Source organism: Camelus dromedarius, chromosome 31, assembly GCF_036321535.1.
Source record: "Camelus dromedarius isolate mCamDro1 chromosome 31, mCamDro1.pat, whole genome shotgun sequence".
Taxonomy (NCBI): Eukaryota; Metazoa; Chordata; class Mammalia; order Artiodactyla; family Camelidae; genus Camelus; species Camelus dromedarius.
The window spans coordinates 3,485,755-3,501,147 of record NC_087466.1 but is presented as its reverse complement, the minus strand read 5'-3'; the positions used below and the strand labels follow the sequence as shown (position 1 = coordinate 3,501,147).

Genomic DNA, 15,393 nt, shown 5'->3' with positions numbered 1-15,393 from the left:
TCCCCGCTAATCTCCACCCTGCCTGGCGAGTCCTGTGGCCGCGGGGCTGCCCGTCTGCAGATGGCGGCAGAGGCGGGGGGGTGGGCAGTCAGCAGAGCAGGAGCCGGGCCACCGACGGGAACGCGTGGTGGAGTCGGGTCCTGGGGCTGCCACACAGACCCCACGGGTTTGAGTTGGGGAGATAAACCCTGAGGCTTCGTGCACCCCCCGGATCAGGGAGTTAGTTCCTGGTCGATTTAAAGCCAGAAGAGCACCTGTTTATAACCCTTTTCCACGTGTTTTGCCGCTGCATTGTTCCACTGAACAACGTAGCTGAGGTGAGAAGGGACACGGGTCACTGTCAGCAGAGCACCAGCGTGGCACAGGGCCTGCTGCAGAGAAGGAGGCCCGGCCCTGCCATCCTGATGCCCCATCATGTGTCCAGGCCCTGCCAGGGGAGGGGAGGCTGGTGGGGCGTGTGGGCCACCCCACCAACCAGGTCAGGCCATCTGTGGGTCAGCCGGGGACAGGTGCACCTCAGAGGGAGGACACTCGGCACCCAGCCCCCTCTCACCACAGCCCCTCGAACACCTACAGCAGTGCCGTCTGGCCCTGCCCGCCATCTCCCCGAGTCCAGCAGACCCGGCACTGCGCTTATGGGCCGACAGTGAGCAGTGTGGAGAACAGGGCAGGAGGTGCTCGTAGCCACAGCGAATTAACAGAAGGAGTTGACGCAGTGACCAGGTACTTCACCAGGGGTCAAGGACAGCCTCGGGGGCTGACCCCTCTGCAAGGGCCTGGAGGAAGGACAGCCCTGTGAAGGCCCCCGGTAGGATGAGTCAGGGGACCAGGTGGAAGGTGCAGGGTCACCCCACTAGGATGGAAGCCACTGAGGGGGTGGTGAAGGGATTTGGAGTCACATGGAGTCAGCTTGCAGAAGCAGGAGATTAAGGTGGTGGCTGTGGGAAGAAGGTTCCAGGTGTGTCTGGAGGTGCCATCAGTGGGACAGGAGAGAGGCAGAGTCCAGGGCCCAGTACGGGCCCCCTGCATGCCACACCCAGCCCCCAGCCTGTGGGTGGAGGGTCATGCCCATGCCCGGGTGCCGCCTGCCCTCAGCTTGCTGGTGTGCTGGGCGGCAGGCACATGTGCGTGCCACCCTGGGGACTCTTGTGTTCTCTTAAGCCAGGACTGCTCCCTGCCCCTGCGTATCTGAGAGTGACCACCTGGGGTCCAGGGGAAGGTGCTGTGAGGGCAGCCAAGGAGCCAGGGAGGCCAGGCGTGGATGTCGGGCCCCAGTGCCCGTACTGGGGATGCTGGGCCTCCGGCCTCCTGTCACTGCCTGTCAACCATGTTTCTATCGTGACTCACTTCACTACAGCCCAGAATAACTGCTCTCATGGCTGGCAGGACCCAAAGCTCCCGGGGGGTAAAGTCCAAGGCCACCCAAGCAGTCGTGTGGGCCTGGCAATGGAGCAGGCAGGCCAGGGATGGGTGCCGTCAGGGCTCCTCACTCTGGCCTCTCTCTGGGGCTGTCCCTGTGCTTCTCAGCCTGTTCCTCTTCTGTCACCCAGGGAGCCCTAAAGCTGAAGGGGGTCAGATAGAAGATGGTGGGGCTGGGGTCATCTGACCAAGGGTCAGAGTGCTGGGAGGCCCGGAACGACCCAGGGACATGGGAGGGCGGGATAGTAGGGTGCTGAGTGGCCAGAGGGGGACGGGTGCCAAGTGGCCCATGGCTGTGCCTGGTGGAGGGAGGGCAGTGGGAGTGGTGTGCAGTGGGGCTGTGCCCATCTGTCTCAGCCCAGGCATCCCGGGGGCTCACATGGGTACAGGTGGAAAGGAGCTGCTCGTGGCCACTTCTGTGAGATGGGCACCAGCTAGACACCTGGGCACCACTGTAGCCTCCACACTGGGGAGGAGTGAGGTCCAGAGCTACCAAGGACAGCTGTCCAGGCCAACCTGGCCACAGGGTGCAGAGGATGAGGCAGTCAGGTGCTCCCTCTGACAGCCTCCCCTCCCCTCCCACTCAGAGGCGCTGCAGCCAGGAGCAGGTCACCGGAAGGCCCTCCCCTCTTTCCTGCCCACTACCTCATTCCCCAGGGAGATTAGGGCCCCCCCCACACCCAGAGACCCTCCTCTGCCCCGCAACAAGTAGGCAGTGATGGACAGTGTGGTCTGGCCAGCACTCAGCGCCAGGCCGGTGTGCCCCTGTGGAGGGACGCCTGACCCAGCTCAGTGATTGAGCTTCTGCCATCCGTCTGTGTTGCTGTGCAAGGCTGAGGGTGGAGGCTTCCTCCCAGTTGCCATGGAAATGGCTTGCTGGGTGTCTGAGTACTAAGCTCAGCTGAGGGAGGGGAGGGGCTGCCCTGGGAAGAGCTGCTGTCACAGACTGTCCATTGGGCAGGACTCAGGGGCTGCGGTGCTCCTGAGCCTGGCGAACAGAGGGCAGCTCGGAGGCCCCATCACACACGTCTCCCTGTGGGCAGCTGGACCAGGACCACATCTGTGCAGGGCCGTGGTGACTCCATCCGGGCCTGGGTGGCTGAGCAGAGGCCCTGCCCTCCCACAGACACTTCCAGTGAGGAGGGGTGGAGAAACCTGGATCCCGGTGACAGCGGGGATCTGGGGCTGCCTGGGGAGGCCAGAGCACCCTGGCCATCCCTGCGGACATGAGCAGAGGTCTGGGTCATCTGTATTAGTTCCCACACTGAGCCTCTGGCAGGAAGGTGCTGCCTTGCTGTGTGGTGTCTTTCTGTCTGCCCATCTCCCGCCTCCTACTGCCCCTACCATGCACATCAGAAGCCCCTTGAGGACGGGCAAGTGTGCACCATGGCGTCCCCCTCAGGATCAAAAGGAGCAAGGCTGCCCTACACACAGCTGTCCATCCTGTCAGGGGAGTGGCCACAGACAGTCCAGCAACAAAGGGAGCCTGAGAAATTCTCGGCACTGAGGCGGGGCCCAGAGACGGGGAAGAGGCTGGTGAGAGAGGCTTCTCGGAGGAGGTGAAAGGCAAGGGACCAGGAAGGCCTGTGTTGGACCGTGCAGGGCCACAGTTCCCCACCGCAGCTGAGACTCCTCTGGGAGGAGAGTACAGCGTCCTAACCCTGACCGGCCAGCATCGTGTGCCACGTATGGCCCTGCTGGTCCCAGCATCCTTCTCCTCCCAGATCCCACTCTGTCCCCTGCTCTGGACAGCACCTCTCCCTCCTCCAGTCCCTCCCTGGGTCCCCATCCTGCTTATCCAGCCTTCCCAGGGATAGCCCCCACCCTCTGACCACAGCATTGCTTCTTGCCACCTGCACCCTCTTCCCGGGGAGACCTCCTGCCTGCACCCCTCACCCTGAGCCCCCCGACCTGGGACAAACTGGATCCCAAAAGGGAAATGGGCTCCAGAAGGTTGATGACCCTCAGTGGATGGGAGGGGCAGCACAGGGCTCAAGCCACCAGGCAGCTTGCGGTCTGGGCCCAGCCTGGCCTCTGCCCCATGGTGCCCAGGGCCAGGGGCGCCCTAAGTGCATCTTCCACTTGCCTCCCACAGCCACCCCTTAGGGCCCCTGAGCACCCCCAGGCCACCCTACACTTCTTTGCAATTTTCCAGGAAGAGAGACAGACACATCCCTCTCTCACCCCCAGAGACCTGCCCCCTACTTCTTTGGGCACAAAGAATAAGCTGTTTCCCCAAGTCACCAGTGCTGTCCTTGGAGCAGGTTTATTCTGGAGGCCAAGACTGTTCTCACACCTTTCCACAGCTGCAGGTGCAGCTAACAGCCCCCCGCCCGTGCACCTGCTGGGGCTTTGGTACGTGGGTGTGAGGGTAGGGCATGCTCTCCTCCCTGCTGGAGACATCTGGGGACATTCAAGCCCAGACTCCTCCTCACAGGGCTCAGGGAGGTCTTGAGGGCTCCTACCGCCCACCAGGCCCAGAGCACAGGGCTCTGGGCCTCACCTGCCTCCCAAGCAGTGGAGAGGGGAAGGGACGGTCAGCAACATCCCGGCGATGGACCCCAGATGCCGACTGGGACCTGCCAGCTGACAGGCTGCCCCACCTGTGCCATCACCACAGAAGGAGCTCAGGGGGCCAGAGGCTTGGCTGTTACTGGTGAAGGTGCCAGCTTGCTGTCCATCCCTGACTGGACCTGCCCTCTCAGCCCACCCAGCCCGGGGGCTGCAGCCTTGCTGCCCAGTCCCGCCCTCGGAGCCCTGGTAGCCTGGCACTGTGGCCCAGGCCTGAGCTGCAGAATGGGCCACTGCAGGGCCAGCACCACCGTGGTGAATGGAGCTTATTCATGTCCACAGCCCAGCGGCTTCCAGCATGAAAAGCTGGATTCACGGTTCCCGAGAACAAACCCTCCAGGCTCTTCTATAGCAGGCAGACCTGGGCTTCCCAGACCCTAACAGAACCAAGAACTCAGATTAGGGAGGGGCTGGAGGAGGGTGGGCCAGATGGAAGGGTGTGGAGCCCACTGCGTGGCATGAGGACAGTGGGGACCCGGTGGGAAGGGTGCTTCCTTGGGCCTCGCTGGGCCAGGAGACCCTGCCATGGGCTCCCCGCCCCCCAGCAGGCCAGGGCCTCTCCCTGACTAACCCACCACCCCGCCCCGCCCTGCAGAGCCGGATGGCGGAGAGCCTGCGCCTCTTCGACTCCATCTGCAACAACAACTGGTTCGTCAGCACCTCTCTCATCCTCTTCCTCAACAAGAAGGACCTGCTGGCGCAGAAAATCCGGCGCATCCCGCTCACTGTGTGCTTCCCCGAGTACAGCGGCCAGAACACCTATGAGGAGGCCGCTGTCTACATCCAGCGGCAATTCGAGGACCTGAACCGCAACAAGGAGACCAAGGAGATCTACTCTCACTTCACCTGCGCCACCGACACCAGTAACATACAGTTCGTGTTCGATGCCGTGACCGACGTCATCATCCAGAACAACCTCAAGTACATCGGCCTTTGCTGAGGAGCCGGCCGCCCGCCGTGGCGAAACCGGGGACCGCTCCCCAGCGCACTCAGAGAGCAGCCCCGGGGCCGGGAACGGGCGGAGAGGCCCCCCGCCCCCCTCCTGGCCCCCACGTCTCTGCAAACACGAACATATATGGATAGGTTGCTAGGTAGGTAGACACACACTCACAGACACGCGCACACACGGCAGATGGCAAGGCTCCCCCACGGGGCTGAGTTCCCCTGAAGACTTGAGGAGCTGTCGCCATGTTCACTCTGAGCCCCTCCAGCCTAGTCACCTTGCCTTCCCAGTGGCCCCGCTCTGCATGGGGGTCCGTCCGGGACCACGAGGAGGGGCGGCCAGCTCGCCAGGAGGGGGCGCTCTGCCGACCCACCAGGAGGAGAACCAGAGCTGGGCGGCCCACCTGCGCTGGAACCCCGGCCGCGAGGCCACCCGACGGCACCGACCAGCCACTCCCAGCTCTTTTTAAACGGCTTCGGAATACACAGCGAAACTCCACACGATAACACATGGCAGGACTTGACCCAGACCAGGCCAGCCGGGTTCCAGCTTTTCTTCTACCAGTCGGACATTTTATAAATTGAAACCTGGTTTTTTCTCCTCTGACATTCTTTTTTTTTCGGCCCGATCTCGTGGTGTTTCGCAGAAATACAGAAAATTTCCAACGCAGTTGAGTATTCTTTTTTAAATGCAGATTTTTCCAAACCTATTTTTTTTTCAGGTGGTCCTTTTTGTGTCTGGCTTGCTGAGTGTAAAAGTTGTTACCTGGACGAGTCTGTCCATCCGCGCCCGGCGGCGGCCTCGGGGGCAGCATTGTACATAAGCCCGCGCAGCGTCCTCTTGTTACTGGTGCGGTTTCCGCTTCGTTTTTATTTCCGAAAATAAGTGTGATGTATTTAAAGAAGGTCCTTCACCCAGGAGCGGATGAACAATAGCTAAATGTCTTGGTATTTAAAGAGTAAGTTGCCTGTGGCTTTTTGGCAAGTGGAGGAAGGGGAGGCCCGAGACGTGCCCGGCGCCCGCCGGCCCACTGAGAGCAGCCGCGACCCCTGTGAAGGCTCGGCCAGCCTCGCTCAGAGCCTGAGGGAGGCCCTTCCCGCCCCGGCCATGGCGCTGCTGCCACCATGAAGGACCTTGGCTGAGAGCCACTGCCAGAGCCCTCACCAGATTGCATTCGGTGGTGCCGTTTGCCCGGGGTCGGTGCACAGGGCCGCAGCTAAGGACTTAGGAGAGGTCGAGGGGGAGAGAGGAGCTGGCGATCGCACGGAAGTCCGAGATTGTCTACTTCAAGAAATAAAATACCCTGAATGAGCTGAGCCTTGTGTCCGAGTGCTGTGTGCGCGGCTGACACGTGGGAGGGTGGCGGGGACACCTTCCACACTACGTGCCTTTTTCTCTCCCTGCTACTCACATTTAGGAAAAGTCGCTTTGAGATGAATGTCGAGAATAAACAGCCCCAGGAGAGGAAAGAAGCTGCCAACAGGGGAGATGTTCGGGGCCCTTGTGTCCGAGGGGCTGAGGTTTGGGGGTAATGACAGCACCCACCCCAGCTGTACCCACCTCCGTGAGGGTCAGAGTCCTCCCCCCAGAGTGGAAGGGGTGCCCGGAGAGCCAGGAGGGTGCAGGGTGGGCCTGCAGGGTGTGGGGAGCGTTGGCTGGGTGGAAAACACTAGTTAGCAGTCAGGGAAGTTCACACTGCTCCTGGCTCTTTACAGAGTGTCTTATTTAATGCTCACCACTGCACAGGGGTGTTGGCGGTGACCCATTTTATAGATGAGGAAAGATGGTCAAGGATGGGGAGCAGGGGGGCCAGGTTCCCCAGGAGCAGGCATGGCCTGTGCCTCCCAAGACCTGGGTCCTTGCCCAGCTCTGTACCCGGACGGCCAGGGCAAGAGCCCACAGCGAGGTCACCTCCCCAAACCCAGGACCAGGCGCAGAGCCCCAGCATTGGGGCGGGGACAGACAGATATTGGTGCAGGTTCCCGGCACTCAGATACTCAGACCGGCCCTTGCTTCCCCAGCCCTGAGCCCACGTGGGGATGCCCTCCACACCTTCCACGTCACCAGACAGCAGAAACCCAGGGGGCTCTTGTCTACGAAGAAACAACCTGTGACTTCAAATCTTTGAGACTTATTTTTAACTTTAATGCCAACTGTGAAAAGAGCAGTAATCTCACCATGAGCATCTTTAGCTAAAAATACACAAAGAATAGAATTCTCTCTCCTGCCCCGATGTGTTCACAGGGTAGAGGAGACTTCCCTGGGACGGTGCTCCGCCAGCACACAGCAGTCGGCCTCTCCCTTCCCATCCCCTCGCGCCCCCCCTCGGTCTCCGCCCGCATCGGTGCTTCCTCTGACCAGCCCACTGCATTCCCCACGCTCCACTGATCCCTCTGCTGGTGTGACCGCCCCCATCCTCACCGCCCAAGGCCCATCGTCCCTCGGGGCCCAGCTCCCCGGCCTTGGCAGCCCCCTCCCTCCCTCACACCACCTATCAGAGCACCCATGCCTGGGCCAGGAGGGAAGGGGTGTCTGCACTATCTGACCCACCTCCTTCCCTCACTGGCTGCCCAATCAGGGTTCAGCCTGAGGAAGGCATGAGCTGAAGTCCAGGAGGGGCCCAGACGCCCGCATTAGCTGGGGAAGTGAGCTCGGGACCAGCAGAGGGGACGGCGATGGGGCTGGAGTTGGTAGAGAGCGGCCTTAAGGAGAGAGGGTCCCCTGTGCAGGTGGGACCATTGAGGGCTGTCAGGCTGAGGACGTGCCTGGAGCCCTGGTAGCGGCACTCCTCACCCTGTGGTGTTGGGGCCGGAGGAGCAGGGGCAGCACTGGGCCACCCTCTCTGGGCACTGAGGAGGGAAAGGGGGCAGAACAGGCCAGGGCTTCTGCTGCTCCCAGAGCCCAAGCTCCCTTGGACACAGCCACCCCGATCTCCCTCCAGCCCAGATGGTGTGACTCCAAGAATGCCCCTACCCAGCCCGGCCCTGCCCCTTCCTGAGTCCGCAGGGCAGAGGCCCGAGTGCATCCTCCCTGCCTCCGTCCCACACTCTGGGCAGGGAGAGCGCCTGCTTCCACCCCATGGCCCCACCCAACATCCAAACCCAGCAGCACACAAGCAGTCAGTGACAGCGGTCCCTGCTGCCCTAAAGCTGAGCCAGCGGCCCTCAGCTCCAGCATCTCTCAGCTCCAGCACCGCGAGCACCAGGCAGGGCTTGAGGACACAGTCAGAGGGCCCGAGTTGGGGAGTGGGCCTTCCGGGGGCCCTAGAGTCCAGTTACAGAGGGATACTTGGTGTCAACCCAGAGCCCTCACCTACGGGACACTCTGTCCACACGGGGTTGGCAGAAGAGGGAGGAGATGGGTTCCTGCAGCATCCGTGGTGTCAGTCCCTCGAGGCCTGGTGGACTGGGAGCCTGACATGCCATCGGGCCTAAGAGGAGGAGCAATCCCACCAGGCAGGCACGGTCCTGTGGCGCCCCCTGCTGACCATGCTGGGAAACCACGCAGCCAGCGGATGCCAGGGCCCAGGAAAGGCTTGTCGCCCACAGACACCCCAACACATAAGTCGAAGGAGCGAGGGACCAAATGAGCAAAGAGCATTAGGAGAACAGCTAACACGTTGTCCTTTCAAATACTGCACAAAACCTGCTAAACATCCAGGACTCGTTGAGTGTCAGCGCTCCCCTGGGTGCAGAGGGTCCTTCTGGTGTGGCTGTGGACAAAAACCCGTACCAGTGACCACCAGCGTGAGAGCCAACTGCACCCCAAGTGCAGACCGTCCCGGCAGGACCACAGGCCCCTCTGCTACCTGGTGCTACTCGGGCTTTTTTACTGCCCGAGGCCCCATGCTGGAGAGCGGAGCCCCTGAAGTAGACGCCCTCACCCCACCCAGGCCCCCACCCACAGGCCCCGCAAGGACACCCCCTAGGACACAGCCACATCAGCCAACTTGGAAGCCACTGCACTCGGGGCCCCCTCAGAGGGACTTCCTGGGGCACCTGCCACACCATATGTGCTCCCCTCCATCTAGCAACCGCCCCCCCACTGCCACACACTCCTCACCAGTGTCCCTCTGGGCACATCGCAGACGATGAGTAGTGATTTGGGGGGCCTCCAACGAGGCTTGTCAGAACCACGGCCCCCCTACTCCCCGTGGGGTTCCCAGCACTTGTGGGTTCTGGAAAACTTGGCAGGGAGGAGACAGGGAGGCCAGTACACCAGAACCCAGATGACCATAGAGCTTTCATCATTAGGACGGTGTTGCCTGGCAAGGTCTAGACAAGAAGGCTTCAAAGCAAACCAACCAAAAACCCATCCCAGGGACCTTCTCGAGCTAAATGTGAAAACGCTTTCACTTTTAAAAGAAAATATAGCAGTAGACGACCAGGAGTTCCTAGCACCAGTGTCTCTTAAGCAACACCCCCTAAAAAAGCCACAAAGGACAGGACTGAAGAAAGTCTACATTCAAATGAAAACCTGCTGGGCCAACGAACAGTGACAAGCCATGCAAAACAGCCCCGGGGAAATTGTATTTGCAGTGTGTGTAACCCACAAAGGGCTAGAATCTGGGATAAATGCAAAACTCCCTCAAATCAAGGAGAAATGGAAAAACAACTCAACAGAAGGGGTTCTGGCTCCCGGAGGCACCAGGCAGGAGAGGGGACGGAGACAGCGCCAGGCAGAGAAGACGCCCCTCTCAGGATCTCGGGGCACAGCAGAGCCACACGATAGCCACACCACACAGCGCCCCGCCGGGCTCTCCAGGCTGCAAGGCCACCGGAAAAATGGCCGCCCAGAAGGCCTGCCTCTTCCAGCCCCACGACACCCTCTTCCCAGGGAGGAAAACCTGAGCAGGAATGTTCAGGAGCCCAAACCTCTGCATGCCTGTTGACTGGGCAGGGGTGAGTTTACTGCATGTAAGGGCGGGTGGGCCGGAATTATAATCACGAAATAGAGCCTGTGACAGAACGTAGGTACATCTCTGAATCGTAACATTGGGATTTTTAAGGACCAAAGGGATCCATCAGGAAGATCCTTTTACAGAGTTTTAAAAACACTCAAAGCAAGATCTCTAGATTAGTTACATCTGTGGTCAAATACAAAGACACGTGTTGGGGACACAGTCACCAATTACTGGCCACCCCAGGGAGGGTGAGAGAAAGGGGGCTGGGTGGGGGAGGTTCACAGGGGACTTGGACTGCATTTATTTTTTAAGCAAAAATCTCAAGCAAATACGAAATGTGGTGGGATATTACAATTGAGCACAGCTGGTGATGGCACCTGATGCCCGCTGTCCTCTCTCGCTGAAGGTTTGAACAGGTCACAATCACTGTGAGAGCCCTGGATGAAAACAGTCCCCTCTCCACACCCAAGAAGGAATGTTCCTGTGTGGTGGGCCAAGGGATTTGTGGATCTCAGCCCCAGAATCGGTCCTTCGTGGAGATGCCCCAATATTCAGGGACCATCAACCATGGTCGCCCAGGAGAACCAGCTAAGGTGCGTTTAAAGAAGATGATGGGTGGGATAGGGTGGTCTCTTTAAAAAGACCACCAGGAGTTCTGCTGTCAGGTCTAGCACACCCAGCCAGGTCTGGCGGAGGAGGGGATGGACTGGTGGTGTGCACATGCCCAGCCCCCAGGGCTCTGCACCGGATCCGTTTCCCTCCTCTCTGGGACCTCAATCAGGGAGTCCTGTGCTACACGCTTGGCTAGCTTCTTCCCACTTGGCCCTCACTTCAGGCCTGAGATGGGTCCCATCAGCTTCACATCCGCGATGAAGAAATAGCCCATCCCGGGGTACACAGGGGACAAGGTGAGGGCAGCGGGAACCCAGTCTGGCCAACTCCTGGCCCACAACATCTCCCTGTCCCTCTTAAGGCACACCCCATAAGGCCTGATATCATGCCTCTTGGAAGGAGCCCCTTGTTTAAAAATGCTCATTGCACCATGTGACAGGATGGGCGTCAGTGTGACATGAATCTCAACCCTGCAGCCAGTGAGCAGGTGGCCGTTAGCCTGGACTCAGCATCTAATTAGCTGGAGCAGTTAGCTGGAGGGGACAGCAAGCCAGCAGGTGGAGTTTCTAATCCTTGAAAACATGCCATGGCACTGCTCAAAAGAGGACACTTACAGGGTGATAGCCACCAGGGAAATACAAATTAAAGCCAAAATGAGACGCCACCCCACACCCACCAAACAGATATAAGATCAAGTGTGGGTGAGGACCCGGAACTCCTGGGGTGCTCCTACACTGCTGGTGGGAGCTAAATTGGGATGTAAAGTTACCCCGGGCCTCACCATTCTTTCCAGGATATATCTCAGAACAGACGCATACACGTGTCCTTCGAAGGACATTTGTAAGGACGTCAGTAGCCACTGTATTCTTGGCAGCCACACGCCAGAAACAATGCAAATGTCCATCGGCAACAGAAGGGACAGATACACTGTAGTGTACGCCTACAGTGTGTGTGCCACGCTCCAGCGCAAATCGGCAGAAATCGGTAACGCACAACATGCGTGGGTCTCAGAGACAAAGCGTTAAGCAAAAGAAGCTAGAAGCAAAATAGTTCAAAGAGGCATAAACTAACCTATGACCTTATAAACTGAAGATATATGGAACCGCTTACCTTTGCGTGAGGGGCAGTCACTAGCAGGGGCAGGTGCTGGCCACATTCTACATAATTCTTGGCCTGGGTCGTGGTTCCTAGCAGGGGCACGTTTACTTCGTACTGTGTAATCAAGCGTGTGCTTTTTCAACATGTGTATTGTTCCTTGATAAAAGCATGACTTTTTTTTAATGTACTCTAGACTGTAATCAGCGTGGCAGGCGCCTGACCAGGACGGAAGACCCAGGGGCGTCCCAGCACCTAGGGCGAGCCTACCTGCAGGCAGCTGGGCCAGGTGCTTGAATGCCAAGTGCATGTTCTCCCGGCAGGTCGGCTGGGGGTCGTTCAGCAGGTAGGACAGGGCGTGGATGATGTCATGCTCTAAAAAGCCATCCCTGGGGAAGAGAAGTCGGATTTATTTATTTTTATTGAAGTAGAGTTGATTTACACTGTCGTGTTAGTTTCAATGTACAGCACAGTGATTCAGTTATATATAATATCCTTTTTCATATTCTTTTCCATTATAGATTATTACAAGATATTGAATATAGTTCCCTGTTCTATACCATAGGTCCTTGTTGTTTATTTTATATATAGTAGTTTGTATCTGTTAATCCCAAACTCCTGGTTTATCCCTCCCTACCCACCTTCCCCTTTGGTAACCATAAGTTTGTTTTCTATGTCTGTGAGTCTGTTTCTAGTTTGTAAGTAAGTTTATTTGTATCTTTTTTTTGATTCTACATATAATTGATATCATATGGTATTTGTCTTTGTCTGACTGACTTCACTTTATATGATAATCTCTAGGTTCATCCATGTTGTTGCAAATGGCATTATTTCATTTTTTATGGCTGAGTAGTATTCCAGTGTATATGTGTGTGTGTGTGTGTGTGTGTGTGTGTGTGTGTGTACGTACCACATCTTCTTTGTCCAATCATCTGTTGATGGACATTTAGGTTGCTTCCATGTCTTGGCTATTGTAAATAGTGCTGCTATGAACGTTAGGGTGCATGAATCTTTCGGAATTGGAGTTTTCTCCGGATAAACACCCAGGACTGGGATTGCTGGATCATAGGGTGAGTTTTTAAAGGACTCTCCACACTGTTTTCCATAGTGGCTACATCAAATTACATTCCCACCAACAATGTAAGAGGGTTCTCTTTTCCCCACACCCTCTCTAGCATTCACTGTGGACTTTTTAATGATGGCCATTTTGATTGGTATGAGGTGATACCTCAATGTAGTTCTGATTTGCTTGGCAAGTTGGATTTAGACACAGCTAAGACTGTGCCCAGATAGGACCCAGTAAGAACCTAGAGTCAGTTGCCCACCCTCACCTCCACCTGGAGCCTGAGCCCAGGTGACCAAAAGAAAGCACCTTCCCCAGATCCGTCTCAGATGGGAACTGTGAGGGTCCACCTGAGTCTTGCCAGGTCACCTCGGATCTGTCTACAGTGGGAACCGTGAGGTTCCACCCGAGTCTTGCCAGGTCACAGCAGGAAAGGGCACCCCCACCAGACGCCAGGCTTGTGCCCCACCCACCACTCTGTCCCAGCACCCTGCTTGGTGCAAAGCCTGTGTGTCGGCACCACCTCCCCACATGCACCCCGTTCATAGTGACCCATTGGGCCAGGGATGTGCAGGGATCGGGCTGACCAATCCCCTTCCCAGATCCTGCATCCAGAGAGGAGCCAGGGAGCTGGGAGGTCCAGAGGACTGAGGGGCAGAGGTGGTCATCTGCAGATGGCTCTGCGCAAGCGAGTGTGTCAGTTCCCAGAGACTGTCTGTGGGGAGAGGGTAGCAGCAGCCCCCAGAGAGAGGAGCGCCCCGGGGCCCCCAAGCCTCAACTTGGGGCTGAGCACTTCACCTGCATTAACACATTGAACTCCCTGCCCTGCAAGCAGGTCATTCAAAGTCATTCAAGGGCTTGCCACCCAACAGAGGGGTGCAGCTTCAAAGTGTGATGCTGGTATCCAGGGACAGCTGCCCACCTGCCCACGTTGTGGGTTGCCATAATGGAGAGCACCTCGGTGGTCTTGATCCGCACCATGTCGTTGGTGTCCTTCAGCAAAGCTTTCAGGCTCTCCAAGCAGCCTGTGAGGCAGAAAAAAGAAAACCCCTGAGCATTTACCAGGCTCAGAAATTGGCTAACCTAAAGGTGGACAGGTGAGCCAATGTCAGGAACCAGAGAGAAGCAGAGCTCCCTGGTCTTGGGGCGTGGGGGCACGGTGTGGGCTGTGGAGTGTTTCAGAGTCACTAGCGGGGGCTCTGGGTGCTGGAAAGGCTTACCCCCAAGCACTCAGTCATCCAAGCCCCCTCGTGAATCTCCCTGCACACTTCCTACCGGTGCCTTCCTCCCAGCCCTCCACGGGGCTCACAAAAATGTCCTTTGCATTTGAAGAGACTGGAGGTCAAATTCCAACCTTGTCACCAACTAGTCATGTACCCCTGAAAGGGTTACATTTCTGATGCCAGAGTGAGCACGTAGAAATCCCACTTCATTTATTTATGGGGCAACTGTAGCCTCACATCCCTTCTCTCCGAGTCTCTGTCTTCTTATCTGTTGGTTGAGATGCTCCTTCCCTCCCAGGGCCAGTGCTACGACGACCAAGATAACACTGGTGGGGCACATGCAGTGCTGCTGGCCCAGAGTCGGGCTCATTAAATAGCAACCTTTACTACTGAAGCTCCCTGCACTGTCTGGGGCCAGGCCGGGACCACCACGCCCTGTTTGGTGGGTCTGTGGCCACCTCATTAAGTCATAGCACAGGAAGCACACTGCTGGTGGTGTTCATTAAGGACTGACTGACCAGCTGGAAGGGATACTGTGAAGGGGCCAGTTCAGCTCTTCCCCCCTTGAGCTGCTCTGTCTGTCATTCCAGACCCTGGTTATGGTCACCTGGGCCGTGACACACTCACCTATGTGGATGGCCACGTAGACATGCTCGGGGTCATGCATGAGGTCACACAGAGCCATGAGGGCTTTCTGCCTCGTCAGCAGGTCCTCCGACTGCAGCTCCTCATTCAGCTTGGGCAGCGCCCGGCAGCCGTAGGCAATGGCCGCCTGGCTGGGGTTGACATCGGGGGGCAGGTACTTGGAGATGCGGGTGTGGGCCATCTTCCCACGCCTGCGCAGGGCAGCTCTGTAGCTTTCAAAAGGAAGCTCTGCAGGAACCACTGAGTAAGAGAACCCAAAGTTGTCTTTATGGTTACTGTGATTTAGCAGTGACTTCTCATTTGAGCCTCAAAACAGTGAGGGCAGTTGGGTGGGTATTTTTAATTCTATTTTACAGATGAGCAAACTGAGACTGAGAGCAATGAAGGGATTGGTTCAAGGTCACAGTGAAGGCAGCCCAAACTGCAAACTCCAGAGTTCTCCCAATATGTTGTAGGCTGGGCCTTGGGCTCAAGGCACGGAGAAGACAAACCAAACTAAACAAACAGTGATAGGACAGCTACATTTAGTGCTTATCTGGTGCCAGCAAGCCCTAATATCTAACTCAGCTACCCCAGGAGGAGGGGACTTCTATTACCCACATTTCATGAAGGAGGAAATTGAGGTTTAAGGGAGAGGAACTGTGGAGGTCATGAACTAGGCTAGGAGCCAACATTCAAATCCAGGTCTAGTACTTTCACCCATCAGGGACCCACAGCCAGATGCTTCTGGCGCATCCACAAAGGAGGCGTTAAGGTTAAAGTGTGATTTATTTTTATGACTCACACACAAACACACTTTGAGAAACCACAGGCGGGGTGGCTTAGTAGTTAAGAACGGGCTCCAGGCCCTTAATAAGTTGCTTCCTCTGTGTCTTTCTGCAGCTCAAAAGGGGGATGATAGCAGCACGTCCCTCCCTCC

The 15,393-nt window shown here is 57.4% G+C and overlaps 2 protein-coding genes across 2 annotated transcripts in view; one reads left to right on the top strand and one right to left on the bottom strand.

The window, feature by feature from the left end:
- Positions 1 to 6,249, top strand: part of GNAZ (G protein subunit alpha z) — a 36,035-nt gene extending 29,786 nt beyond the window's left edge. The window contains exon 3 of the mRNA XM_031442353.2: positions 4,586 to 6,249. Within this exon, the coding sequence (XP_031298213.1) occupies positions 4,586 to 4,930 (345 nt within the window). The 3' untranslated portion in view covers positions 4,931 to 6,249. The remainder of the gene's footprint in view (positions 1 to 4,585) is intronic.
- Positions 6,250 to 7,514: 1,265 nt separating this feature from the next.
- On the bottom strand, positions 7,515 to 14,703 carry LOC116150064 (radial spoke head 14 homolog). Its single transcript, XM_064480946.1, has 4 exons — positions 14,457 to 14,703; positions 13,529 to 13,631; positions 11,735 to 11,932; positions 7,515 to 7,782 (listed from the first exon to the last, which is right to left on the bottom strand). The coding sequence occupies exons 1-4, from the start codon at positions 14,653 to 14,655 to the stop codon at positions 7,515 to 7,517; spliced, it is 768 nt and encodes a 255-aa protein (XP_064337016.1). The 5' UTR covers positions 14,656 to 14,703.
- Between the last annotated feature and the right edge of the window lie 690 nt (positions 14,704 to 15,393).